The sequence below is a fragment of the Vidua macroura genome, chromosome 29 (genome assembly GCF_024509145.1).
Source record: "Vidua macroura isolate BioBank_ID:100142 chromosome 29, ASM2450914v1, whole genome shotgun sequence".
Lineage (NCBI taxonomy): Eukaryota > Metazoa > Chordata > Aves > Passeriformes > Viduidae > Vidua > Vidua macroura.
Window position 1 is genome coordinate 3,288,026 of NC_071599.1, and position 26,880 is coordinate 3,314,905.

The window sequence follows — 26,880 nt, forward strand, 5'->3', positions numbered from 1 at the left end:
AGCGCCCGCCCGGGCCCGCCCCGGCCCGCAGCGGGCGGGGCCCGACGGCGGCTCGGCGGGGACAGGAGGGGACGGGAGGGGACGGGACGGGAGGGGACAGGAGGGGACGGGAGGGGACACGGCGGGGACAGGAGGGGACGGGAGGGGACGGGAGGGGACGGGACGGGACGGGAGGGGGACAGGAGGGGACACGGCGGGGACAGGACGGGACAGGAGAGGACAGGAGGGGACAGGACGGGACGGGAGGGGACAGGACGGGACAGGAGGGGACAGGAGGGGACACGGCGGGGACAGGACGGGACAGGACGGGACAGGAGAGGACAGGAGGGGACAGGACGGGACGGGAGGGGACGGGACGGGAGGGGACGGGAGGGGACAGGACGGGACGGGAGGGGACAGGAGGGGACAGGACGGGACACGGCGGGGACTCGGCCCTGCCCTCCGGACCTGCACCTCCTCAGCCCCGGGACTCCCCTCCCGGATCTCGGGGGTGCTGTCAGCTCCCGGCCCCCTCCCAGCCTGCGGCTCCTTCCCCCATCCCCAATCCCCAGCCCCCGGGGACCCCCCAACACCGAACCCCCCTCCCAGCCCCTCCACCTCCGGGGATCCCCCGATCCTTGGGGACCCCCAGCCCCACATCTCCCCCCATCCTTATCTCTGGCTCCAAACCTCACCCAAAGCAGCGGCGGGAAGCAGAATATTTATACATTTATTTATAATGAAAGTATGGTTCTAATTATTTACAACACATCAGAAAGCTGAGGTTTGTACAGGTGAGCCATCCTGGCTGCAGCAGTGACACAGGACCTTCTCAAAACCACAGCTCCTGTCCCAAAAACTGCCCAGTGCCTTGGAGCAGTCCCCGTGTCACTGCTCTACGCAAGAGTTCTGTCTGCACCAGCCCAACCCACTCAGCCCCCGGTTCAGTTCGTGTCCAAAACACTCCAGAAACAACAGTCCAAAAACTCATTCCCAGCTTCTGCACGTGAGGCAGGAGCTGCTGCCTTTTGGGAAACCACCGTGGAACCTTCTGGCTCTGGTGGAATCCAGTGAATGAGGGAAGAGATGGGGGTGAGCCTCTGGAAAAGGAATTCCTGCTGGGTTGGTGCGAGTCCTAGGGTGACTGGAAACAATTCAGCACTAGGGCTACAGTGCCAAGTCCACCTGGAGCAAAGTGGACCTATCCAAAAACCTGAGCATCCCCCCACCCCAACATCTGGCTAGAAGAACTTGTGGGATTGGTAAAATCACGTTTCAAAATAAAACCAAGCTGAGTTACAGGAGATGTTTGAAATAAAAACAAGTTTTCCAAATGTGATGCTCAAGTTTTTTATGACTGCTGGTTGGATGTTCCTTCCCTCTGGTGAAAGTCCAAAACTGAGGCTGAGTCACCAGTAGATCTCTGGGGCTGACAGCAGGAGCACTCCAAAAATGCAAACGCAGAGTGAAGTCAGTGTCACTGACTCTTCCCTTTAAGCTATCTGGGAGAAATGGAAAACATGGCCCAAGAGGCTTCCCTGGTTCCTCTTTACAACACTTCTCCCTTGCACAAGGGATTAGCCCAGTCAGGATGCTATTCCAAATATTCCTTTTTAAAATTGACAAATACACTGCCAAAATGAGGATTTAAAAAACAATGGAGCCCTTCCAAGGGGAAATTGGCTTCTGCAAATGTAAAAACAACACGTCTTTGCCAAGTCCATTCTGGAATATACATGCATTATTGCTAGAGGGGAAAAACCAGATGAATGAAAACTCTTGTGCAGTTTTTTTATGGTGCCATCCAGAAAGGCATCTGTTGTTTAGCTCGCTGTTGTGAGGATGGGTACTGGTACCCCAAACTCCAGCCCTGTGAAAAAGTACTTGCGTTTTTATGGCCACCGTGCTCCTCCTCTTCATCTGATGAATCTCCAGCATAGGCCACTAATCCAAAGCCCTTCTCTGCAGTTTTCATCTTCTTGGCTTGATGATCTGGGAGGGGAAAACAAAACAAGCACCCCCAGCCCCCCAAGAAGGAAAAAATAAAAATAAAACAAACAAAAAAGAGATAAAACGCCCCAAAACGAGTTAATAATAATAAAAAAAGATGTTAATTGTAAATTGTTAGTTGGACACCATTTTGAGGTCACAAGGCCAATGGTCATCCAAGGTCGAAGGCCACAGGAAACAGCACCAGCAACAGCCATGTGATCCATCAGAACCATGTAAGAGAACAGAGAAACAAGAAAGAAACACACAGAAAAGGTAAAGTTAGCAAATGGCTCTCAGTGAGGGCAATTTCACCGTTAAAGAGATCAACACGTAAAGAAAAGTAGAAATTTTGTTCAAAAGGAAGCTAACAGGAGAGCAATGTCTGGGAGCAAGACTGCAGAAGAACTAAGGTTAACCAGGCTGGGTGATGTCCCTGCAGAGCTGAAAGCACTGAGCTGCCTGCAGAGTTCAACAGCTGCAAGTCTGACCAAGTTCAAACCCTTGCTGAGTGACAGGAAAGGTGAAATCCTGACAGCACTTGTGTTGTCTGCAGCCAGAAATGTGTGTAAATCCCCACCTGAGCAGAACTCCCCCCACGCTCCTCAGTGCCTCTGAGGCAGCTGCTCACAATGCAAAGGCACAAAACAACCCCACCACATTCTGTGCTGCCTGATGGGTCCAATCTCCCTGTCTTTAGTCCCTCACTTAATTAAACTCCCCTCATTTCACACAGATATTTATTAAAGCTTTGAGAATCAAACTGTGTGTATAACCACAGCAAGCACCAGTGATTTTAGAGTGATTTTAGAGCAGTGCAGTGTCACCTGCTTTGCACTTCAACACAGAACAGCCAAAAAAACCACCAGTTCAGACACATGTTAAAACCAGCACCATTTGGGAGAGGAAACTGGACTTAGAAAAGTGTTTGGGAAAGGAAACAGGACTTGCAAGGGCATTTGACCCATTGTACTCACCATGGTTGCCTGGTAAAGACCCCGCACCTTTTCTTTCTTCCGATTCCGATTTCATTCCAGTGACAGGAAAAGCTGGCGGAGGCATCAACTGCCTGTTTAAAACAATATTTTTTCTTTTTTAAACCAAGCTAAGAGTCAAAAGTAATAAAAATCAAATTCCTAACTCAGACCTTGGCGTGCGGAGTTGAACTTTAAATTCCCTGACTCATCCAGTGACTGTGACTGGAGTGACTGATGGCTCCTACCTGGAGCTCTCAAGGCCTGTCCTCTCCCAACATTCTTACTTCCAAATGGGACAGGAATGGATTGGAAAGGAATGGAATTGCATGGATGGATGGATGGATGATTAGAGGGGTAAGGACCTGGCTGAATGGCCATATCCAAGGAGTTACAACCACAGCTCAATGTCCAAGATGGAATTAGTAACAAGTGGTGGCCTTTGAGGGTCTGTGCTAGGGCCAGTACAATGAAATGTGTGACAGTAGCAAAATACCAGACCCACACAAAGACTCAGGTAGGAGTGGAAATGAAGCCATTTTCATTCTGTAGCATCAAAAGGTAACACTTGCATCCCTTGTCCTTAAAAAAACCCAACCCAAAATACAAAACAAACCCACCCACAACCAAAAAATCCCCAAGTCCCAGAAGAGAACATGAAACACATCTCTGAAATAAGCTTTGCATCAGAACCAGGAGAGCCTGGCCATGACTCCTCACTCACCTGTCCCTCTCTCTCTCCTTTCCTGAGGAACTTGCTGCCTTCGACGCGGCTCCCTCGATTTCACTCTGACTGGAGAAGCCTGTACCTAAATTAGTCATATGAATGGGTCCATGCTATGAGCAGAAAAACACACGGCATTAGCAAATCTACAACTACAACAAAAGCTACAGCTCCTTAATGATACTGTTAGGAAACCCAACCTTTCAGAGCCAACTAGCAGAAGGAATCTCTAATCACCACTGCTACACAGAATGCTTTCTCCTAAAAATACTGAGGGCAGCGTGGTGGGAAACACGCCTGAGCACCACTCTGGAAAACTCCTCACCACCTAATCCACCTTGTCAGTATTCAGGACAATAAAGAGAGCTGCTCCCTTCATGGATCATCTATTACCTCCTCAGTCAGCTAATTCTGAACACTGAACAGACCTCATGCCACAGGAATCTGCTCCAGATTCCAACATTAGCTCTAACACACAGGCAGTTCCTTATTGCCTCTAGGCAAAGCTTTTATTAAGGGCTCTGCCTGTGGCAGGGGTGTAGCATCAGAGAAACATTTACAGACACTCCCTTTGCTCACATGCATATTGGAAGAACTCAAAAATATTTTTCTTAAAATCATCTAACTACCTAAATAAATAAGCTTTTAAACTAGGCTTCTTGAAATCCTCTCAAGTGCAACCTGCAAGGTAAATGGGAAAAACTAGAAGTTATTGTATTTCCCTCCCTCAAAAAGCCCATCTAAAGACCCCAAAAATTCCAATAAACCCCCAAATAATCTCCCTTTAAGCCAAGCAGTCACACGCTCTTGTCATGTCTGTGACCTGGATGCACCACTCATATTTGGGAAGGGCTGAGGGATGGAAAGCAGCTGGAATGAGTTAAAGCCACAGCTTTAGAGCAGTGCATCCACTCAGAGACACCAAAGTGTGAGCCCTGTGCTTTGGAACAAGCAGTGCCCTCTGCCCAAGGCCCTGCACAACTGCTGCAACAACCTGTGCTAACAACAACCTCTTGCCAACCCCGCTCTCTCTGCCTGGGTGAGGGAAGGAAAATTGCTGATTTTATTCCACCTGGTATCCCAGCAGTCCTGACTCTCTCTCATCAGGCAGTTCCTCGGTGAAGCGTCTCTTTTGGCCCTGGGGATGGGGCTGGACCTGGGGCTGGGTACCAGTTGGCATGCTGGTTTTTACTGGGGCAGCAGGAAGGAAAGGAGCGCTCAGAGGACTCTGCCGGGCACAAGTCAGAGAGAAAACACAAGAAAATTTGATAATGTGCATGTAAAATACTCATTCAATGAATACAAAGGAGCAGAACACACAGATAGCTTCTCTAGATCTAAGAGAACTTAGAGGGAAATTCACAACCAAAGAGGTGAAACAAGGATTTAATTTAGAGAATGCTCACACCTCAAACTAATCCCCAGCTGTAACTTAAACAGGGGCATCACAGAGTGTGATGATGCTCCTCAGAAATGAGCCCCCACCCCTTAAAATGTCCTTGCTGTTAAGAGGACAGGTGTAGTTTATAATATGAATATAGAATATTTAGAACATGAATAGATCAGGAAGGACACAACAGGAAAAATATAGTAGGAAGCTGCCAACACAACAATTTAGTTGCTTAGAAGGAAGGATCAGCTAAATAATAACAAAAAACCCAAACACCCTCCCAAAAAATCCCCCAAACAAACAAACAAACAAAAAAACACCAAAAAGGCAAAAATAAAGCCCTAAAGAAGAACTACAAAAGTCTTTTCTTGGCGATTAAGTGTCCAACTACACAGCAAAGAGTGCCCCTGGGCAGTACCTGGCCAGTGCTGGCTGGAGGCTGGACCTGAGGTATCGGGTACTGCGTGGGCACGGGGGGCACGGCCGTGGGCAGCGTTGGGAGGACTCCAGGAGCCAAGGGCACTGCAGGGGGGACTATCCCTGGTACCCCATAGGGAGGCTGGACAGGCTGCTGAGGAGGGGGAACCACAGGATAACCAGACTGGTACCCGTTGGAAGGGTAATAGGAGGGCTGGGAAGGGACGCTGTTGATTGTGGCTGGCTGGGTGAAGCCTGCAGAGAGGGAGAAAGGGTATCTTAGTTCTGCCACAGTTGACAAAATAGCCAGTTTAATTCCAAATGGAAAAGAGGCTGAAGTCTCAAAGCTGATATTTACCTGCCAAGGGAACTGCAGTGGTTATCTGGTTCACAAATCGGGAGTACTCGGCGTGAACCTACACAGAATTTCAAAGATTAGACATTAAAAATAAAAATACTAACCTTTATGCAATTCCCCACAACCATGTGAGAGAATGCTGATTACAGAACACACTGTGCACAAGGACAGCAATAACCCAAACATAACAATCCACCCACCAAAACCCCAATAAACATCCCCCTGATCCTACTGGCCTCTGTGGCAGATTTGTGTAAATTATAGGATAATCTTTCATAGGAAAGAGAGTGGCAAAAGAGAGAACAAAAAAGCTTCCAAATATTTTTCAAAAGAGATTTTGCAGCCCATACTCCATTATCTTAGTATTAAGTGAAAGACTCTCCAGGACATTATTTTCATTCACATAGGAGAAGCTGAGAAATTGAAGATTCTCTATGTACATGTGAGAGATTTTCTAGAATTTTTTTTCCTACACCAATCACTTTATCTTTCCTAAAGCAGAGAGAGCAGCTCTGGACATCAAAGCAGGGGGAGCTGGAGCAATGAGCAAAAAGTAGGTTTATGTTTGCAGTCAGACATTCCCTTGTCCTCACCCCCAGTTCTGCTCAGGAAGCATTTGCATTTTTTTCCCCCTAAAATTCTCAGCTCCTTCCTGAGAAATGTTTATTCTCTGTACAAGAATTAGACAGCAACCCTTGGAAGGAAAAACCCATGAGCAAGTCAGACACAAGAACAGCTTTGCTGAAAGCATTAAGAATTCCTTAATGTACATCCCAAAGCTACAAAAGGCTCGGAAATCTCGTATTTGTAAGAGTTACTCACTGTTTGCAAGAGGTTCTCACACAGCTTTTTAGCAGCTGCCAAACCTTCTGGCTTTGGGTGACTGAAAAAATACACAAAAAAAAAACCAAAAAAAAACCAAACTCGTAAGAATAAACTTTTCTGTCAAATTTGGGAGCTCCTTCTTTGCCCCATCACTATATGGTTACATCCTTATCACTTTAGAGACACCTCTAAAGTCAAACCAGGTTCAAAAACTTATTTCACTTGCATTAAATCAGTCCAAATGAAGAATTCCCCATGGTGATTAAAGATTAAGGCACATTCCTGACCAGCCACTGGGATTTTTAATGGGATTTTTTTTTAATGGATTTTTTTTAATGGATTTTTTAAAATGGGTTTTTAATGGGATTTTTTTTGGAACTCCCCCATACCTGATGTAGATGTACATGGGTTCAAAGGCTTCTCTGCCTGATGCTGGTTCTATGCAACCTGAGCCTTTCCCTCGAAGAAAGACTTTGGCACCAGTTTCAATCTGAATGTGCTGCAAGTAGGAGCAGCCAGGCCCTTCCACCTTCTCCTTCACGTTAAACGTGGGAACAGCATGTTCCAGCCCAACAAATAACTTGTCCTGGACATAATGCATCTGTAAATGAACAGCAAAAGCTTTAATATTTCAATCTAATTTCACTGAGGGCAGGCATCTCACTGCTGTGACAGACAGAAGGGTTCAGTGTCAGATGGCACAGTGAGCCCTGTGCTTTTCTGCAAGTAGGACTGCTCTCTCCATCCTTTTCCTTTTAGGAGGCCACTGTCACCAGAGTCTCACTCTCCAGACTCAGTCTTGCTAGTCCTCCAGATTTCACAACACAAGCAGGGAATGATTTTTTTGGGGGTGTTTTTTTCATATTTTGTGTTGTGATTTTGTTTTTTTTTTTTGTTTTTTTTTTAATAAATAGCATGACACGTCTGCTTTGCAAAAGGCGAATCTTGTAAGCAGTGATGTTCAATGAAACCCACATCAATGGATCACTCACCCCTGACTGGAATGGAGGTTTTTGGCCAACAGCTGGAGTTATCTGAGTGATAGGGGCTGGCTGGTGATAGACAGTGACTGTGGCTCCGTTGAACGTGGGGCTGGAGCCCGTGGCTGCTTTCACCACTCCATTGGTAATGATCTCTTTGATTCTGTTAACAGCTCCTGGTTGAGAGAACATGAAATTCATTCTTATTCAGCAGCCCAGAGCAACCAAACTGTGACAGGACAGGGTTGTTTTCCATATTCTGTGACAGGATTGCAGCTTCCAGTGGGGCCCAGGGTTAGCATCCCTGTATGGGATCACAAAGGATCTCCAGGGATCGGCTGGAGCTGTGTCAGGGAGGTTTGGGCTGGATATAGGAAAAAGTTCTTCCCCCAGAGGGTGCTGGGCACTGCCCAGGCTCCCCAGGGAATGGTCCCAGCCCCAGGGCTGCCAGAGCTCCAGGAGGGTTTGGACACTGCTCCCAGGGATGCCCAGGGTGGGGTTGTTGGGGTGTCAGTGCAGGGCCAGGAGCTGGACTCATGATCCCTGTGGATCCCTTCCAGCTCAGGTATTCACTGAAGTATCAGAATTTCTTCTCCATTTCCATCCTGATAAAGCTTGGGCCAATGTTTTAAGGCAAGGTCAGGGAGGAACAACCCCAGGCACCAGCACAGAGTCTGGGTGACCTGCTGGGGAGGATCTGAGGGGTGTCACCAAGCTGTCCCTGAGCCAGCACTGTGCCTTGGCAGCCACTGGGGTGCTGGGGTGGGTGAGGACGAGCATTCCCAGCAGGTCAGGGAGTGATCCAGGCAGTGCTGAACCTCTGGAGTGCTGTGCCCAGCTCTGGGACCCTCAGCACAGCAGGGACAGGGAGCTCCTGGAGGGCCTGGAGGGTCCCTGCCCAGGAAAGGCTGAGGGAGCTGGGGCTGCTCAGCCTGGAGAGGAGCCCCAGTGAGAGGAGCCCTCAGCCCCGGGTGTCCCTGGGTGTCCCTGTGTCCCCCTGTGTGTCCCTGTGTCCCCCTGTGTGTCCCTGTCACACAGCTATTCCCATGGATCTCAGTGTGTTATCAGTGAGATAAGAGCTGCCCAGTCCCCCCACCTTCCTTGTAGTCTACCCAAAATTTTAATTTCCTGATGAATGCAGTACGTGGCACCTCAGGGATTTCTGAGCAGAGATCTCAGCATCAGTGTTTGAATGGAGTCTGTTATCACCACCAAGGTGTTTATAACTCAAATCCAACCCTTTATCACAAACAGGGAGAGAAAAAACAGAATATTTTGTACTCACTGTCAACCAACTCCCGTGTCTGACCCTGAACATGAAGATACAAAGGACGATCTCTGGGGGAAAAAAAAGTCAAATATTCAATTAAACCCACAGACAACACAATAATAATGGATCCAACCTAATTATATTACAGTCATTACATACATAAGGTCTTCCACAAAAATCTGAAATGCCCTCCAGATAACAGAATACAAACTCCTTGAGTATCACAGTGCTCAGGCAGAAAAGCTCTGCACTGAAAATGTGATTCAGGAGTTGATGATGACTCAGAAAAGTTACACCACTGAAAAACTTAATTAGCTTGCTCACATAAATGGGTCACTAACTAAAAGCAGCAAGAAATTTGTATTTTGGAAGTTGCAGTGCTCTGTGGGGAGAAGTTGAGCACACTGGGATCTGTCAGGGTGATGGTTGGGGTGGTTATTTCAGCCCAGCAGTATAAGGCAGCTAGGACCACCAGAATGGCCAGTTTATTGGAGAACCAACCAAACAGGAACCCCAGCACTTTGTCACCTCAGGAGAAAAGAAGCAGAACCTCCAAAAAAAGAGATACAAACCCAGGTCCCACTTTGGCTTTCTCTTCTGCAGTCATGAACCTCCCTCGAGTGGAGACAGCTGCTCCACTCAGACGACTGATCTGCAAAAAATGTACAAAGCCCAGTGACACGCCTGCCAACAACAAACAGGGCACACCCACACCACCAAAATTTAAACAGTGTTGCTGTAAAAAACCCAGAAATCATTAATAAAGTGCTAAGAGACTGATGTTGGCTCTGAAGTCAATGCTGATGCCTTGTGAAGGCTGATTTAGAACACAGGCTAGACAGAGCTAAAGAATAAAGCAGGGATTTATTAGGAGGAATCAATAGATCACCTTGGGCAGCACCAGAGCCCAGCCAGGGCTACACCCAAGACCAACCAAAATGGTCACAAAAATGGACAACTGGTCATGGGGTCTCACACTTTTATAAGTTCTGCTCCATTTGCATATTGGAGTTAATTGTCCAATTACAGCTTTAGGTTATTAAGTCCCATCCTTCTTGTTTTTCTCTCTTCAGCCCACGTGGTTTGTGCTCTTGGGCCTGAGGTTTGGATCATTTGTCCTTGGTCCCCAGCTAGAGAAGGAATTGTTTTGTCTCCCTGCTCTGTGCAGAGAGCTCACCATCCCATAATATGAACCCTAGACCCACACACTAAAGCAGCACAGAATCTGAAAAACACAAAAACTAAAACCTGAGGCATCAATACAACAATTTACTGAACAAAGCAACAAGTGCTTTTAGAAAACAGGAGTGCTCCAGAAAGAAACAAGCTCTGAAGAGAGTTCACTGCAAGCTCTTTTCACCTTCTCTCCCCAGAGACAAGGAGAACCAGGGGCATGCAAGGCCAGAGCTCCCTGCCAAGGCAGCAGAGCTGCTGTGGGACATACCTCATCCTGGGTCTGGCCCCTGGTCAGCAGGTTCCTGCACGTGAGGGGGACGTCGTTGATCTCCACCTCGGCCACCACAAGGTCATCTTTGCTTTTACTCGTAGCTGGACCTTTTCCCAGAGCCTGCAGCTTCAAAGAGGAGCAGTTGCACAAGTGGGTGGAAAGCAGTGATGCCAGGAAAGCAAACTGCAGGGGTGAACGTCCTTCTTGCTCACCCCTAGCACTTGCTGAAGGCAAAATCCTCACAGAGATTAGTGGAAAGCACATTGGAATTACTGCTTGATCTGCCTCCTCACAGCCCAAACAAGCACACTGGATTTATCTTCAGCACATATTAATAGAATAATTAATGTTTCTGCTCTGTACATGATGTGGAACTGAGCTGTAGAGTTTCAGTGTTTCACACTTCAGTTGGCAGCTCTGACAGAAATCTGAGAGGCCAATGAAATGTGTACTTCATGTTTGCAGCTCCTGCTCCTCTCAACAGGCTTTACAGACAGAATTTAGAATTTCTGCTCAAGATCTGAACTCATCCACACTGCACTCCCCTCCATCTTTAAGACAGAGGTGTAATATTTTGTGTCAGGCTAAGAAATAAAAAGCCACAGTCACAGATTCAGAAGATACAGTGGAAGAGTTGGGAGTTACCACAAAGACCTTTTCAATGTACAGAGTTAGCACAGCCTTCTGAATATCCTGAAATGAATTTGGGGGACATAAAGTAAGAATGTGCTCTTTGTTGATGGAGTAAACAAGTTACCCTTTGTCCCCTTAAAAAAGAAAAAAGCCAAAAAGTTTCTCTCCTCAATTTAGTTAAAAAACACCTCATAAGACCTTAGAGACTTCACCTCAAACTTAAGGATAGCTAATTAAACAAGAGCAAAAAGTCCCACCTGAGCAATTCACTAGACAAAGAAGAGAACAGAAGAAGTAAATCCCTTTTGTGAAGTGTTTTAGCAGGAGCAAGAGCCTCTTGCCTTGGCTCGGTTTTTCCTCTGTAAAAAGCTTTTTTATTTTGCCTTTTATTAAAACTTTTTGTTTCCAACACTGTCACAAGAGCCATCCTATTTCTTTTATGCCACCTGAGGTAGCTGAGCTATCAAAGGTATAATGCTTATCTCTAAGAGCTTATGAGACCTAGCTGAAAGAGAAAAAGCATTAATAAAGGTCAAACAAGACTGTAAAAAAACAGAACCTTCCAGGATCACCCATCCACTCTCGAAAATACCACTTGAAGCACCTGCAGGAGAGCCACAAGGCAGCTACAGAACAGTACAGGGCACTGTTCTGACTTTAAACTGCTCCATTCTACACTTAAAAAAAATATATTCCTTAACTTGCAGCTCCTTAATTTCCATCCCCTCACAACCTGAAAGGTCATCAGAGTTAATTACTCTGGAAATGCCATCACTGAACGTGTTCTACCAAAAGCAAAATATGCAGTGAAAGAATTATATGCAGATTATATATATTTGTTACTACAGTAAAAAATAAAAAAAATCTGTGCAATAAAAATCGGCACCCCAAATGCATATTAATTACTTCATTAATGGTTCCCAGAGCAAAACAGTTTGTCACAGGATGCCAGAGTGCCACCAGAGCTTGTGACAAAAACAGAGCTGGGAGAATGAGACAGCACCAGCATCTGCCAATTTTTGGATGTCTCAAAGTGCCAGTCAGCAAATGGATTTTACTTCCATGGGTTGTGACTATGGAGATCCCTGAAACCAAGCCATGTGTCCTTAAAGCTGGGGACTGCACCCTTTCTGGGGGGATTGTTCAGCACTGAGAAGCAAATCCCATCATTTCCACGTGGGGTTCCTGACAGCAACACTCCAAAAAACACCTGCTGCTAAACCTGGCACAGGAAAAGGGCTGCAGGGGTGCTTTCAGCCCCAGCAGTGACAGGGAAGCAATTTAAGGAGAATTTAGGAAAATTCCCCACTCTTTTTTTAATCTGTGAGTAAATCCCATGGAAAAATGAGCACTCCTTTGGGTGCAGCCTCACAAGGCAAACCCCCAGAGTGGCACAGTGTGAAAAAGGAAACACAACACCAGAAAACCCACTCTTCTTGTTAATTTTTTATTTCAACAAGTTTGGATGGAAATTGGGGTCCTCAAAAATGGAAGGGAGGGAGTCCAGAGGAGGCCACAGAGCTGCTCCCAGGGCTGGAGCCAGGCTGGGAGAGCTCTCCTGGAGAAGGATCCAGGGACACCTCAGAGCCCCCTCCAGGGCTTAAAGGGTTATAAAAAGGAGGGAGAAGGATTTTTTTTTCCCTGGGCATGTAGTAACAGGACATGGGGCCATGGTTTTAAAATGACAGAGGGCAAAGTTCTGTGGGATATTGGAAGGAATTTCTCCCTGGGAGGGTGGCAGGCCCTGGCACAGGTGCCCAGAGCAGCTGGGGCTGCCCCTGGATCCCTGGAAGTGCCCAAGGCCAGGCTGGAGCCACCTGGGACAGTGGGAGGTGTCCCTGCCATGGCTGGGGTGGGACAAGATGTGCTCCAAACCACCCTGTGATTCCATGAAATTTGAAACAGCTTCTAAACTTGGCTCTAGCACAGGCTGAGGACAGGCAGAAGAGCAAGACAAGACTGGGACTGGAACTGGAAAAGCAGCTTTAAGTTACACTTGCTTTAGAATAGGAAACTCAGAGACTATTTAAGACAAACACAGGGAGCATCCAGTCCAACTGCCTGAGCTCATCAGGGTCAAGCAGGCTCGGGCAGGGCTCAGCGAAGGCTGAACAAGATGCTTAGGGCTTGGACATACAGCTCACTTTGGTAACTTCTTCAGGCACAAAAATCATTTGGTCCCTTATTTTAAAGCAGTTGTTTCACACAGCAATTTTTCCATCGGTTCTGCTCTCTGGAAAACACTTCAGGAAAAATCCTCGCGGCTCCCTTACGACTCAGAATACTCTACAGTTCTGAGAAAAAAAAAGTTTTTCACCTCCCTACAGGTGGCTTTGGTAGTCTTACAGCGGACTGACCTCACAGCCATCCAGTGCTTTTTGTTACACTAAAAAATATTTTAAAAATTATTTCCCGCCGCTTTTATCGCAGCCAATTTCCCGAAGCGATGTCCCCGGACCCTGCCGTGACACCCCCGCGCCCGCCCACCTTGTCCGCCGTGCTGGGCGCCGGCTTCAGCTTCCCTTTGGCCATCAGCATCGCGTTGATCTTCGCCGCCACGGCCGCGGCCGCATCCAGCGCTCCCGAGGGCGCCGCGGAGCTCTCGGACCCGGCCACGGCGGCGCCGCCATCGCCGCCCCCACCGGGGAACGGGCGCCCGGGCAGCGGCGCCGTGCCGGGGAGGAGGAAATTAGGTGCCGGGCCGGGCTGATCCCACTTGCTGCGGCGCCTGGAAAAGACAGAGGGAGGGTGAGGCGCTGCTCCGCGCGGCGCCGGGGCCGCCCGAGCCGCCGCGGCCGCGCCTCACCCGCCCGCGGCCCCCGCGTCCCGCTGCGCTCCGCCGCCCGCCGACATGGCCGACACGGCTCCCGGGCGTCACTTCCGGCCCCGCGCCCGCCGCGCGCCGCCGCTTCCGCCCGTTGCCATGGGGACGGCGCGGCCACTTCCGGCCGCTGCCGTGGGCACGGACGTGGCACCGCGGGTCGGGGCGCGGGGAGGGGACCCCGGGATCACCCCATTCAACCCCCGTGAAAAACGCCTTCAGTCTCCTGTGAAAATGGGAAAAGTTTAGTAAAGGACAACAGGAGACAAAGACAATAAGGCAAAGGTTGTTACGGCCGGGTGCATCTTGGTACTTTATTGTAAAATGCAGGTGAATATCCTCACAGAGTATCAGACTCTAACATTGAGCATCATCTTCTGAGTGGATATTAAAATTATGAGCATAATGTTGTGTTTTAGTACATCTAAGCTAGTAGTGTATGTTGATAAAATTTAGTCTCAAAATGCAGAATTTAAAAAGCAAACAGATGAAATGCAGAGCTGTGACGTTCAGGTGTGTCCAAGGGACATGGAACAGTCCCAGGGGCTGTACCTGCCAAAATCCAGGAGTGGCCCATTGTGGGTGTACTTGAACTTGAAGTGGTAACACTCTGTGACTGTCTGCAAACAAAGCCACTAATTATTAAACTTGTGCCAGGCGCCGACAATACCCACTTCATAACTACCCCAGGTTGCGGAGTCTACTTATTTATTCCGCGTATCGCTTCAGTTGGGGTGTCAGTGCAGGGCCAGGGGTTGGAAGCGGAAGATCTTTGCAATTCCCCCGCAGCCCAGAACATTCCAGAACCCCCCGAGCCCTCACAGAAACCGCGGGGGCTGCGCATGCGCGGTTCGCGCGCGGCGCTGGCTGCGGGCGGGCCCCGCCCCCTGCGTTTGCGCACGGCCCCTCGGCGGAGCCCGCTGAGGGCGAGGGCGGCAGAAGGCGCCTTGAGGGTGGGGGCGGGCGTCTGCCTTCCTTCATCTGCCTTCTCTCTCCTCACGTTCTCCTGCAGTTTTCCCTCCGTTATCTCTCAGCTCACCCACACCTAGCCTCCGAGTTTTGTTGCCCGCCGCCCCGCGCTGCTCTCTGCAGTATTGTGTCTTCGCGCTTTCATCCTCTGTTTGCCTCAGTTTCCCTTGAGGAAGCAGGTGGTGGTTTCTGGGCTGAGGCTGCTGGGGGGCGGCTCCTGCCTCACAGCGGGCCTGACTCGGCCGCTTGCTGCGGTCGGGGGGGGTTTATGGAGGATTGCTGAGGGGAGCTCGGTGCCTTTCCTGATCCAGACCTCATTGCTAACTTGGGAAAGGTGTTTTCCTCAGGCGTGGGTGCCTTTGATATTCCTGAGTTGGGGGGAAGGCTTGTGTGGAATCAGGCTCAGCGTGGTGAGGGTTCTGTTTCTCCCATACTCATTTAAATTACAGATGAAAACAACTCAAGTCTGGCGGTGTTTGAAATGTGGGGAGCCTTTTCATAAGGTCCTTTGAAAATCCCGTAGGTTGAAGAAGGTGTTTATAAATCCAGGGAATGCCCTGGAGAAGCTGGAGATGCTGCCCTTTTCCTTAGCCAGGTGCTAATGCAGGTGCTTCATTGACAGGCACAGGAGTCTCTGCAGAATGGCAACTGCTCAGAAGCAAAGGAGTTCTGTGGTACGGTTTTGTTTGTGTATTTCAGCACAATAATGGGAGAAAAATGGGGGAGTTCTGGCTGGAACAGTGCACCCAGGTGCTTTCTGATAGTTCTTAATGTGTAAATAGCAGGCTAATTCAGTCTTTCAATTATGAATAAAGAATATATAGAAAAAAAATTAATTGAAAAATAATCTGAACTTTGTCGTCGTATGCTTGGTAGAAACCAGCTGTGTCCTACAAATACTGTAACACCAAGTGTAAGGAATGTGCTTATCTTTATAAATCACAAAAATTAATTGGTTTCTTGCTGTGATTTTCAGAGTGCAGTTGTATTTCCCAAGAAAATAGCCACGGAGCAGCAATCCCTGATGCTGGTGAAGAGGCTCCTGGCAGTGGCAGTGTCCTGCATCACGTACCTGAGGGGAATCTTCCCTGAAAGTGCCTATGGAACCAGATACATGGATGGTAAGGGGCTGTTTCCATGAAAATTTGCAAAAAAACTGTTGTCATGGAGTTGTTTTTTAAAGCCACTTGGTCATTTTAATGAATGGACGCCATTTTGGTGCATGTAAAGGAAACTTCACTAATGAATTAATTAAATTTTGTTAATATTTTGTTAATAATTCCGTTAATATTGTTGCTGCTAACTCAGCATTAAAACTATGTTCACGCTTGTCAGTAATGTTAATTTTAGTCTCTTCTTCATATGTACTTTAAGGCAATGAACTTTTCATTTCACTTTGTCCTAAGTAAATGTGTGTGTGGTGTTTTTTTTTGTTTTTTTTTGAGATGTCTGTGTCAAAATTCTGCGGGAAGACAAAAACTGTCCTGGCTCTACCCAGCTGGTGAAATGGTAGGTTGATTCCAGCACACAGGTAACACTTCCTCAGCATGTGCTCAAAGGTTCCTTCCTGTTCTTTTCCAGTTTAAGGCAAAAAGTTCTCTCCTACATTTATGTCACAGATGTAACATTCGTGTTTCCAGAAAGGTTTTCAGCTCAGGGCTTAGGAGAGCACAAATCTCTGTTTGCAGAGTGACTATGCTTTATATTTACTAAATAAGTACTAAATATCTAACACTATGTATTTGCATGCTTCATTCCTCTGGGTGCTCATGAGCACTCAAGGGTGCACAGAAATGCAAAAGTAACCAGTAGTTCCTCTCGAGTTGCTCAGGAGACTCGATGCCACCATTTTGCATGTTAAATTTAAAGATCTCACTCACAGATTTGTTAAGAGTGGCCCTGTCAGTGTTCAAAGGCAGAGCTGTGCTGCCAGTGACAGTCTGCCTGCTTGAGCCCTGCCACAGCTGGCTGGGACTGTCACCTGGGACTGCAGCTGCTTCTGCTGGTTTTCTTCCTGCCCCAGTAACTGGGAGCTCTGTTCCAGGTGCTCTCCTTGCTTTTTAGAAACCTCTGTGAGGCCTTTGCCTTAGTTACATGTTCCTGTATTTTGTTACCTCCATGAAGGTTCTTTTCCCTCTTTTGCCCACTCGTACAGGGTGTGGGAGGGATGCTGCATTCATCCCCTGGCAGTGCTGAGGGGTTTGGATTTTGGGACAAGGATATTTGAGATATTCCATGTGTGGGGGGTGAAGCTTCACACCAGATTTACTTACCTGAAGATAATGGATGTTACATGGAATTCCTCATTTAGCAGAAATTAGAGAAAATACACCAAAAACCCAACAGAAACGTCAGCTGCACTTAGCAAAGCTTAGGCTTGAGGGCTGAGAGTTGGTGTCAAAGATGGAATCAGCCATGTGCTGTCACAAAGTGAAGGAGGGGAAAAGCTGGAATTTCCTCATGGATCTTCCCTGGGTGAGGAAATGGAAGGGGCAGTGCAGTTCTCCTTCCCCTCACAGCAGCCTGTGGAGGCTGAGCAGGACAGGCTCCTTGGTTTTGAGGGGAAGGGTGTGGTACCTGTTGGGAGTGGCCTTTCTTGCCCCAGCATCACGTTCACACCAAACCCTATTTTTGTTTGTTGACTGTAATCGAAAGGAACGTCAGAAAAATAAAATAGGGTAGGTTTTGATTCCCTGTTTAGGTGTTGTATAAAAAGGAAATGTCAACATCTAAAAAATAAAGGTCATAACTCCTTTGTGCTTCAGCAATGTTGCTGTTCAGCTGAATTACTGATTTGTGATGAAATCATGGAATGCTTTGGGTTGGAAGAAACCTTGAAGCTCACCTTCTTCCAACCCTCTGCCATGGACAGGGTCACCTGCAACCAGACCAAGTTGCTCCCCTGATTAATGAATGCATGTGTTGGAAAATGTTTGAAGCATTGCAATATGTTTTTACTGATAAATGATTTGCCTACAGATTATATTTTTAATTGATTTACCTACAGATTGTATTTTAAATTATTCTTTCAAGAGGTTGGGGTGATTTGGTGTTACAAAGAGAGTCATTGCTTGTATCACTGCTAATAAGAGAATGATGGGATAAGTGTTATTTATTGCTCCAATACAGTAAGAGTAAACACAAGAGTTTCATTGTTTTGGTGTTATTTGATTTAGTGGAAAACAAGTGAAAATTAGCAGTAGATGGCCAATGTTATTTGGTTTTTGCAGGATGTTAGGATGCTATGATGCCTTGCAGAAGAAATACGTAAGTCCTCCAGTCTCCTTTCAGTCCTATTGAAATGTTTATTTCAATCTGCCAGTGTAGTTGTAGGACTGCTCAGGGAGTAGCTGAGCTCACTCAGCTGCAGTGTGGGATGCACAGGCATTTCTGCATAAAATTCTTGTAAACAGCAGCACAGAAAGACAGAGATCTGTGGGTGTTTTCTTCTGCAGCTGAATCCTCTCCTCCACAGAAGAGGAGTGAAGAGGAAGAGGCTTTTCTTCCAGCAGGCTTTAGTTGCCTGTGTTGGATTCTAGAGCTAGAGACAAAGCAGCTTGGGCAGCATAAATGGACAATGAAATATATTTAATGTTATGTTTTTTTTTTTTTTTTCCTCTGTTTATGTTCCTGACAGCTGAGACAGATTGTCCTAGCAGTGAGTATCTCTGAAAGGCAGGGACATGTTTTTAGGGGACAGTCTTTGAGGGATGTGCAGTTCTCATTCTGATTCCTCTGTTTTCTTTAAAAATACAGGTCTATACCCAGACAGAAGATCCTCAGGTAAATCTGCTGGAATATCTCACTGATGATAATAAGGATATAGTGAAATGTGTGTACCAGCAGGAATATTTAACATGCACATGTATAAAAAAAAGGGCATTTTGAAATACCAGCTGTAAAAAGACTGGAGTCAGTGGGAATTGCCATGTGTGAAATTGCATTTGAGTATTCTCAGGCTGTGCGAGAAACCAAAATGTCATTTCAGAGTGAGATCCTGACTCTGCCTAACAACTTTATGGGACTTTTGTGGAAAACACAAAACCCACTGGGTGTCACCACATCAGTTCCACATGTGAAACATTTTCATAGCGGTTGAAACTGGAATATTGTGTGCTAAAAACTTCAGCTGATTTTCAAAATACTTCATCATGATGATTCCTGGAAAAGAATCCATTATTTTTATTATGTTTTAAAGAGTTTTATGCATTTTTACTGTTAATTGTTAGAGGATTAGGAACCTGTATTCAGCACACGTAAATGGATGGGAGTTGGGCTGTAGTTATTTCCTTTACAGGTTAATAGATTACTGAGCAGAGCTGCAGCAGGAGTGTTTAGGATTAGTTTAATAATTAGTGGCTTTGTTTGCAGACAGTCACAGAGTGTTACCACTTCAAGTTCAAGTACACCCACAATGGGCCACTCCTGGATTTTGGCAGGTACAGCCCCTGGGACTGTTCCATGTCCCTTGGACACACCTGAACGTCACAGCTCTGCATTTCATCTGTTTGTTTTTTTAATTCTGCATTTTGAGACTAATTTTATCAACATACACTACTAGCTTAGATGTACTAAAATACAACTGATCATTTTGTTTGATTATGCTCATAATTTTAATATCCACTCAGAAGATGATGCTCAATGTTAGAGTCTGATACTCTGTGAGGATATTTGAGATATTTTATGTGTAGGAGGTGAAGCTTCACACCAGATTTACTTATCTGAAGATACTGAATGTTACATGGAATTCCTCATTTAGCAGAAATTATGGGAAATACCATAACCAAAACTGCAATAGAAATGTAAGTTGTGATACACAACTCAGTCATGGTGGATTCCCGTTGCTGAGATGAGCTCACTGTGAGGACACTGGGCATCCCCAGCCATGGGGAGGGCATCCCTGGGTGTTTAAGCACTGTGTGATGTAGGATAGAGCAGTTGGTGCCAGGTGCTGATCCCTAAACTCTCCTGATGTCCCTGGCCCAGGGTTTGATCTCCCAAAGAGATCAGAGGACATGCAGCACTTGGGCAGGGTTGGGAATTGCAGTGCTCCATCTCAGAGCTCAGGCAATAAACAGGATGCTTCTCATGTTCATCGTCTGTTAACAAACAGACGATGGAAATCTGTGTCAAAAATAATCTGAGTTGTGTGTGGTTTTAGCAAGGACAAGAAGTCAGACTCCACCATCACCTGTGCAGACACCAAGAAGGCCAGCATCCTCCTCATCCGCAAGATCTACATCCTGATGCAGAACCTGAGCCCCCTGCCCAACGATGTCTGCCTCACCATGAAACTCCTGTACTATGATGAGGGTACACTGCCATGTCACCCTGATTTGTTCAGGCTCTGCAAAGCAATCCAAAGGAATATTTAGTGTATTATCTTTGTGGCTGCTGGGACTTGTTAAATGAGGTTGTTTCACATGTGCCTGTTTCTCAGGACAGATTGAAACCCAAGGGGAAGGGATGTGATCTCACTGCAGGAACACAATCCTGGCACTGACTGCGTTGGATTTGGCTGGGTTTTAAAACATTTGGAGTTTCCCAGAGTCTGTCATGCTATAGCATAATTTCCCAGCCTGGCTCTAGTTTGATGACTGTCCAAATACCTGGCTCTGCTTTCTGAGTGTGCTACTGCCTTACAATGACAAATCAGAGCTTCTATTTTCTCTCTCTGTATCTACAACCTCTTCCAAAGAGCTTTAACAGGGCTTGGCCTGTTGTGCAAAGAGAAAAGAACTTCATTTACTCCAAACTGAATATTGATTATTCCCCTCCCCACACACGTTTTTTTGCAGTAGCTCTCCGTATTTAAAGGGGAAAAGAGTTGAAATGAGTTTTGCAAGAACATATTTCACTGTAACACGTTTAACTTCTTTGCAGTTACACCCCCTGATTACCAACCTCCAGGGTTCAAGGAGGCCAAGGACGAGGGGCTGCTCTTTAAGGAGGAGCCCATGTACCTGAACGTGGGGGAAGTGCCAACACCTTTTCATCTGCTGAAACTGAAAATTACAACTGAGAAACAGCGCATGGAGAATGTTGATAAGAGCATCCTAAAGCAGAGAGAGACTGCTGAGCCTCTCCAGGTGTGTGGAGTGAGCAGAGATGACCCAGAAGAAGAGAGCCAGGACATGAATGTAAGAGCACAGACTTTGTTTTGTGTAGCTTTTTGAATTTTTTTGTGGTATATAATCTAGAAAAAGTCCATTATTATTTCACTATGGTGTAAACCATAACCCCCTCTATTTTCAGACATATTAAGCAGGACAATATGTCTTTAATCCATTTTTCCCTTAATTTTACTGCTCCAGTTTGCAGCCAGTCGCTGCTCAAGCACGAGGAGCAGCAGGGTGAGCAGCAGAGGGACAGCTTTGCCATGGGGACACTGCCATGTGTCCCAGCACAGGGCTCAGATGGAACCTCACAGTCACAATCACTTATTTCAGTTTATTCCACCACAAATCCATCTAATAAGTGTGTCCTTAATCACCTCAGTAGAAACCTTCTTCCTTGTGTGTCTGCAGTAAGTGACAGACCTGTTCCTTGATCTAGGAGGATCCTGTCTTGGATAATGAAGTGGAAGATAAGAATCATGTGAATATTTCAGAAGCTCCAGGTAATATTTGTCTATATATTTCAATCTTCTATTTTTATAATATCTTTAATATAATGTATTATAATTTTATATTATCTATTATATTATATTATTCAAGCCCTCAATTTTCTATATTCAAATTTTTATTTTCTTCACATATGACTGTACCTTTATTTTCTATCAGAGCTTCATTCTGTGAAGCACTCAGTTAACAAATGTTAGCACGTTAAAACATGATTAACATATTTTCATGTTACTGTTTGAAATTCTGTTACTGTTCAAAAATTCTGATCATCTGTTCCATTTTATCAGATAAACTAAATTGAATGGGGTTTATATTTATTTAGAAATAAATTTTATTTGCTTTTTTTACTATTTTTGTTACTAATAATTACCGATTTATTTAGTTTTTGATTATATTTAGTTTGCATATTAAGCTCAGAGAGGTTTTGTACTGTTGAGCTCATTATTGCAGTCTTGAGAAACAGAATTCTCTGTGCAAAAACCAGTGGTCTGGGTCTGTTTGTGGTTTTTTTTTTTTTTTTTTTTTTTTTATTTCAGCTTTTTGGGCTTCAATTCAGCAGAAATCCCACTTTTAGTCACCTTTTCCCTGCACTAGCCCAGAATCCCACACCTTTAGCCCAGGGCTGTGGAGGACTTGAGAGCACCGGGGCTCTTGAGGGTAGAGGAGTTTTTGTGTTCTGGTAGCCCCGGTGCAGCACCTCCAGAGGGAGCTGCTCGTGGCTCTGGCTTGCTGCTCCTGGAGCAGCAACCTCAGCAGAACGTGTTTTGTTTTATGAACGATTCTGTGTTTGTCTGTGCTGCTTCCTGTGAGTGCCTTTTCCAGCTGATCGTGCTCTGGGGACCTGCTGCCCGTTCCCTGTGTACTGCAGCACTTTGAGAATTGCAGGTGAATGGTTTTGCCATCACAGAATAGAATCCCAAGATGGGTTGGGTTGGGAGGCACCTTAAAGCTCATCCAGTGCCACCCTGCCATGGCAGGGACACCTTCCACTGTGCCAGGTGGCTCCAGCCTGGCCTTGGGCACTTCCAGGGGCACCCACAGCTGCTCTGGGCACCTGTGCCAGGGCCTCCACCCTCACAGGGAACAGATCCTTCCCAATATCCCATCCAGCCCTGCCCTCTGGCAGGGTAAGGCCATTCCCCCTTGTCCTGTCCCTCCAGGCCCTGGTCCAAAGCCCCTCTCAGCTCTCCTGGAGCTCCTTTAGGTACTGGAAGGGGCTCTGAGGTCTCTTTGGAGCCTTTTCTTCTGCAAGCTGAACAATCCCAGCTCTCTCAGCCTTTCCTTGTAGAGGAACTTTAATAAGTACAAGTTCTAGCAAAGTATTTTTGTTAGTATGAATCACACAAACATTAATTTCCTCAAGTGTTTTTCCTAACACTGTAAATAAAATCTGTCAGTAAATCACTGTCCTGGCTCCTCCAGCCCTGGAAACTCCCCACTGCTGGCTTTTAATCAGAGCAACAAAATGTGGACCCAGGCTGTCTCCAGTTCAAAACATGAGACACCAAGGGATCCATGAGGTCCTCAGGGATCTCAGGAGCTTCCTTTTCAGATTTTAGATAAAGCAGGCGGAAAAGCAGAGGATGGTTTGTGTTCACATTTCCCAGTTTAGCCCAGGGGCCTGAAGACTGAACTTTGCTGCCAAACAAACTGAAGAGGGAATTGCTGCTTGTTGATCTGCTCCTCCTGGAGAGGCTGTATAGAAGCATCCAGACAATCTGGAACCCATTTGCTGTACAGAAAGCATTTCAAATGTTGGGTTTGGGGTTTTGTTGAGAAGAAACATGTGCAGCTTTGCCAAACCAGCTGCCATTTCCATGCTGTTCAAAAATAATGGTGGAAATGTGTAGGAAACAGCATATGTAGATCAGACTTTTTGTCTCGACAATGCTGGTAGGCTGCAGAACTGGAATAACCACATGAAGGTGTGTCTGATTCTTCTAAAGAGTCATAAAAGTTCCAAAGCCATGCAGAAATCCAGAAAATTTCTTGTCCTAGGGAGTTGGCAAATGTTTTATTTACAGGAACTATGAGGCACAGGGAAACACAGTTGTCACCCTGGAATAATTCTGTTGTTTCCACAGCTGATGCACAGTCACCCATTCACCATTCCATGCTTCTATCTGTATCCTAGAAAACAGCATGAATTAGGAGCAGCAAAAAACTGCCTGGAACTGCCTGTTCCCCCTGAGGGCCTGTTCCTGCAGCTGCAGGCAGTGATGGGGGCTCTGCAGCTGGGATTGCTGCTTGGCTGGGGCTGGTAGGGCAGGAGCTGGCCCAGAGTGGCCTTTTCCCTGTCCTGCAGCACAGCACAGGCTCCTGGGGCTTCAGGCTTGAGTCAAATCCCTTCAGCAGGGCGGTGTGGGAGGGAGCTGGGGATCAAACCCGCTCTTCCAGAGATCCTGTGTGTAAATTGGCACTGCAGTGAGCTGGAGGTTGGGATAGGAAGTGGCTGAGTTAACTTAGTTCAAAGCTGGACATAGAGAACTGGAGTCTACAGTCTGTTCCCAGCAGTTATAAAGTGTTCCCTGGCGCACAGCTGGTGTTGTTTGCTCTGGGTTGTTGGTGTGCTGTTAACACCTCTATTTAACTCTCCAATTCTTTCCTTCTTTCAGAAAAGAATTCAACTCATGAAGAGGAAGCTGGATGGATCCAGACTCCCCCCCATGTTTCCAATCCTCAGGTAGGAGCACTCTGCCCTGTGATCTTCAGCTTTCACTGGAGCTTCTGTGCAGCTCCTTCCCTCCTTCAGTGATTCATGGGTAATCTGCTGAAGCCTTATTTCCCACAGTCACTATTTCCAGCAACAAAATTCCTTTACATTTCACTTCCTGGTGTTTTCCAAAACTATTCTAAAGCACTGACAAAAGGCTGTTCCTCTGAAATACAGCTCTCAAAACAAACAGATGCTGTGACTGTTTCTGAGTGAAAAGGGGAATGTAATTTCCATGTTAATAAACTGCCTAATGGGAATTCCACTGCTAATTCTGACAAATCAAAGCTTGTCTAAAAGTTGATTAAAACTTAAAAATTCAAGTTTATAACTCAAGTTATATTCCCTGCATGTAGAAATTGGTGGCATTTATACATGGAGGACTGATTCACACAGGTCCTTAAGATTTCTTAAAACAGGATAGCTGTAGGTAAGTGTGAGTGTTTTACTGTGTAAAACCAGCACATGCTTCTCTCTGCCAGGGCCCTCCAGCACACCCAGCTGTAAAAGCTGTGATTTCCATGGGTTATCACCATTTAAATGCCCCCATATTTCAGTTTTGGCTCAGGCACTGCACAGAACAGTGAATGCCCCAGCACTGAGCCCTGCTGTGCTCTCCAGTGTGTATTTTTTGCAAAATCTATTTTCTGATTCCAGGTTGATCATTTGACCCATAAAACGTCTGAGCTGATTGTGTCAGAGAGCAGGACAAGAAGTGGAAAGATATTCCAAAGCTGCATTGTTAGTATCAGTTTTTCTTTAGTTCTCATCATTTCTGTTCCAAACAGTGAATAAAATTCAGAGCTTGAATGCATTTGCTGTTGACAGAATGAAATTCTCATCACTTCCTAAATTCCCATTCAATTCAACACTGTCAAAAAGAATTCTGTCCCAAAGAGTTGGAAGCTAACTCAGTGCAGGTAACCCACAACTCCTTGTCCTGTGCTGCAGTTCCTGATGGACACAGCTCCTTGATGCAGCTGTGGCAGCAGGAATGCATCCCAGCAGGAAAACATCCCAGCCTTCCTTCAGTGGGTCAGTTCTGCCAGGAAATAGCATCCAGATGTTCCTGCAGGCGCAGCACATCTGGGCAGGGACTGGGGTGAGGCTTTGGCTGTGTCACACCTCTGTCCTGTGTCCTGTCCTGACCCCAGGGAGCTCCTGTAATTCCAGGTGTTGGTTTTCCTTGGCAGGTGCACCAGGCTGAGCTCTCCTCCAGCCAGGAGGTGCTGCCCAAAAGGAGGAAGCTCAGCGAGCCCAAGGAGCAGTTTTAGTTGCCCAAAAGGAGGAAGCTCAGCGAGCCCAAGGAGCAGTTTTAGCTGCCCAAAAGGAGGAAGCTCAGCGAGCCCAAGGAGCCGTTTTAGTTGCCCATCTCCCGCTGTCCCAAGTTCTCCACTCCTGTTTGGTTGTTCCACGAGACTGTTGGGTTTGAAGGATCTGTTCTGCTCCATTAGCAGTCCCATGGCAGTGTGTTTTTAAGGAAGGAAAATGTCAGGAAGCCCAGCTGAAGGATTCCAAACTCATTTTGTACAGGACCATCAGGCAGGATCAGAAATCCTTGGATTTGGGGGTTTGTGGGTTGGCTCCAGGTCCCGATGGTGCTGGAGGAAATTCATCCCCCCAGCACAAGCTTTCACCAGTGCCTCTGGGCTCTAGTTCTGAGCTGAGGACCTGCCTGCCCCAAAACTCTGCAGTTTTGGGATGATTTCCAGAGGGTTGGGCTGTCAGTTACAGGCTGTTACAGTTTTGAGGTTACAGTTTTTGCTTTTCCTACCGGGACAGTTGGAGGAGGAGTTGGATGCTTTGCATTTCTTCCAGAGCAGAAGCACCATCCTCAGGTGAAGAACAAGCCCTCTTCACACCTTAAATTCCAGACTCCCTGCCAGATGCAGGGATTTTGGCATCCATGCCACGAGGAGCCACGGCAGCGTCTGTTCCAAGGTGTGGGAGCGCTGGGGGCACTGGCTGTCCCTAGAAGGGTTTATGGCGGGGGTGGGACGCGGGCCCGAGCCCTCCTGCACCCCAAACCGTTCCGTGGTAGGGGATGGGAGTGGAGCCGTTCCCGCCGGCGCGGCCGGGGACAGCTGAACGTGTCTTGACGGTTTTGACTTTTAAATTAACAATGTCCGTTCATCATCAGTCCTCTGTTAAACGGCGTTCAGCTTTGGCGGCAGCGTGCTCCGTTACCGGCGGGACGGGATGGGAGAGGAGACGGGACTGGAGCGGGAACGGGACACGGAATGGGACATGGGACTGGAACGGGACACGGGAATGGGAATGGGTCACAGAATGGGACATGGGACTGGAACGGGACACGGGAATGGGACAGGACGAGCAGGAAAGGGACGGGACATGGGACAGGACGGAACAAGCAGGAACGGGACAGGAACGGGATTGGACAAGGAAGGGGACATGGGACAGGAATGGGAATGGAGCGGGGATGGACACGGGACGGGAACGGGACAGGAACGGGACAGGAGCGGGGATGGACACGGGACGGGACACGGGACGGGAACGGGACGGGAACGGGAGTGGAGCGGGGATGGACACGGGACGGGAACGGGACAGGAACGGGAATGGAGCGGGGATGGACACGGGACAGGAACGGGAGTGGAGCGGGGATGGAGCGGGGATGGACACGGGACAGGAACGGGAGTGGAGCGGGGATGGACACGGGACAGGAACGGGAGTGGAGCGGGGATGGAGCGGGGATGGACACGGGACAGGAACGGGAGTGGAGCGGGGATGGACACGGGACAGGAACGGGA

The 26,880-nt window shown here is 47.1% G+C and overlaps 2 protein-coding genes and 1 non-coding gene across 13 annotated transcripts; 1 reads left to right on the forward strand and 2 right to left on the reverse strand.

The window, feature by feature from the left end:
- Positions 1-693: 693 nt before the first annotated feature.
- KHDC4 (KH domain containing 4, pre-mRNA splicing factor) lies at positions 694-14,621 on the reverse strand. 4 transcript variants are annotated; one of them, XM_054001417.1, is made up of 14 exons: positions 14,482-14,621; positions 13,474-13,714; positions 10,351-10,479; positions 9,479-9,558; positions 8,922-8,974; positions 7,649-7,812; positions 7,046-7,257; positions 6,654-6,714; positions 5,832-5,889; positions 5,475-5,728; positions 4,739-4,894; positions 3,667-3,779; positions 2,946-3,037; positions 694-1,971 (listed from the first exon to the last, which is right to left on the reverse strand). In XM_054001417.1, exons 1-14 carry the CDS (start codon positions 14,484-14,486, stop codon positions 1,772-1,774), a joined length of 1,818 nt encoding a protein of 605 aa, XP_053857392.1. In that variant the 5' UTR covers positions 14,487-14,621; the 3' UTR covers positions 694-1,771. The 4 variants fall into 4 exon arrangements, with proteins under 4 accessions (XP_053857392.1, XP_053857391.1, XP_053857390.1 ...); XM_054001416.1 differs by lacking the exon at positions 14,482-14,621 and adding an exon at positions 13,793-13,851 and having other exon boundaries at positions 10,351-10,473; XM_054001415.1 differs by lacking the exon at positions 14,482-14,621 and adding an exon at positions 13,793-13,851.
- On the reverse strand, positions 7,343-7,471 carry LOC128820636 (small Cajal body-specific RNA 4). Its single transcript, XR_008440926.1, has one exon. It is a non-coding gene; the product is annotated as a small Cajal body-specific RNA 4 (non-coding RNA).
- On the forward strand, positions 13,995-26,251 carry HORMAD1 (HORMA domain containing 1). 8 transcript variants are annotated; one of them, XM_054001428.1, is made up of 14 exons: positions 14,671-14,760; positions 15,399-15,450; positions 15,753-15,897; positions 16,222-16,285; positions 18,007-18,043; positions 18,414-18,434; positions 18,533-18,559; positions 19,148-19,215; positions 19,938-20,089; positions 20,660-20,916; positions 21,332-21,395; positions 24,015-24,082; positions 24,770-24,853; positions 25,306-26,251. In XM_054001428.1, the coding sequence occupies exons 2-14, from the start codon at positions 15,418-15,420 to the stop codon at positions 25,384-25,386; spliced, it is 1,101 nt and encodes a 366-aa protein (XP_053857403.1). In that variant the 5' UTR covers positions 14,671-14,760; positions 15,399-15,417; the 3' UTR covers positions 25,387-26,251. The 8 variants fall into 8 exon arrangements, with proteins under 8 accessions (XP_053857408.1, XP_053857403.1, XP_053857402.1 ...); XM_054001427.1 differs by lacking the exon at positions 14,671-14,760 and adding an exon at positions 14,767-14,955; XM_054001434.1 differs by lacking the exon at positions 14,671-14,760 and adding an exon at positions 14,767-14,955 and having other exon boundaries at positions 25,931-26,251.
- Positions 26,252-26,880: the final 629 nt, after the last annotated feature.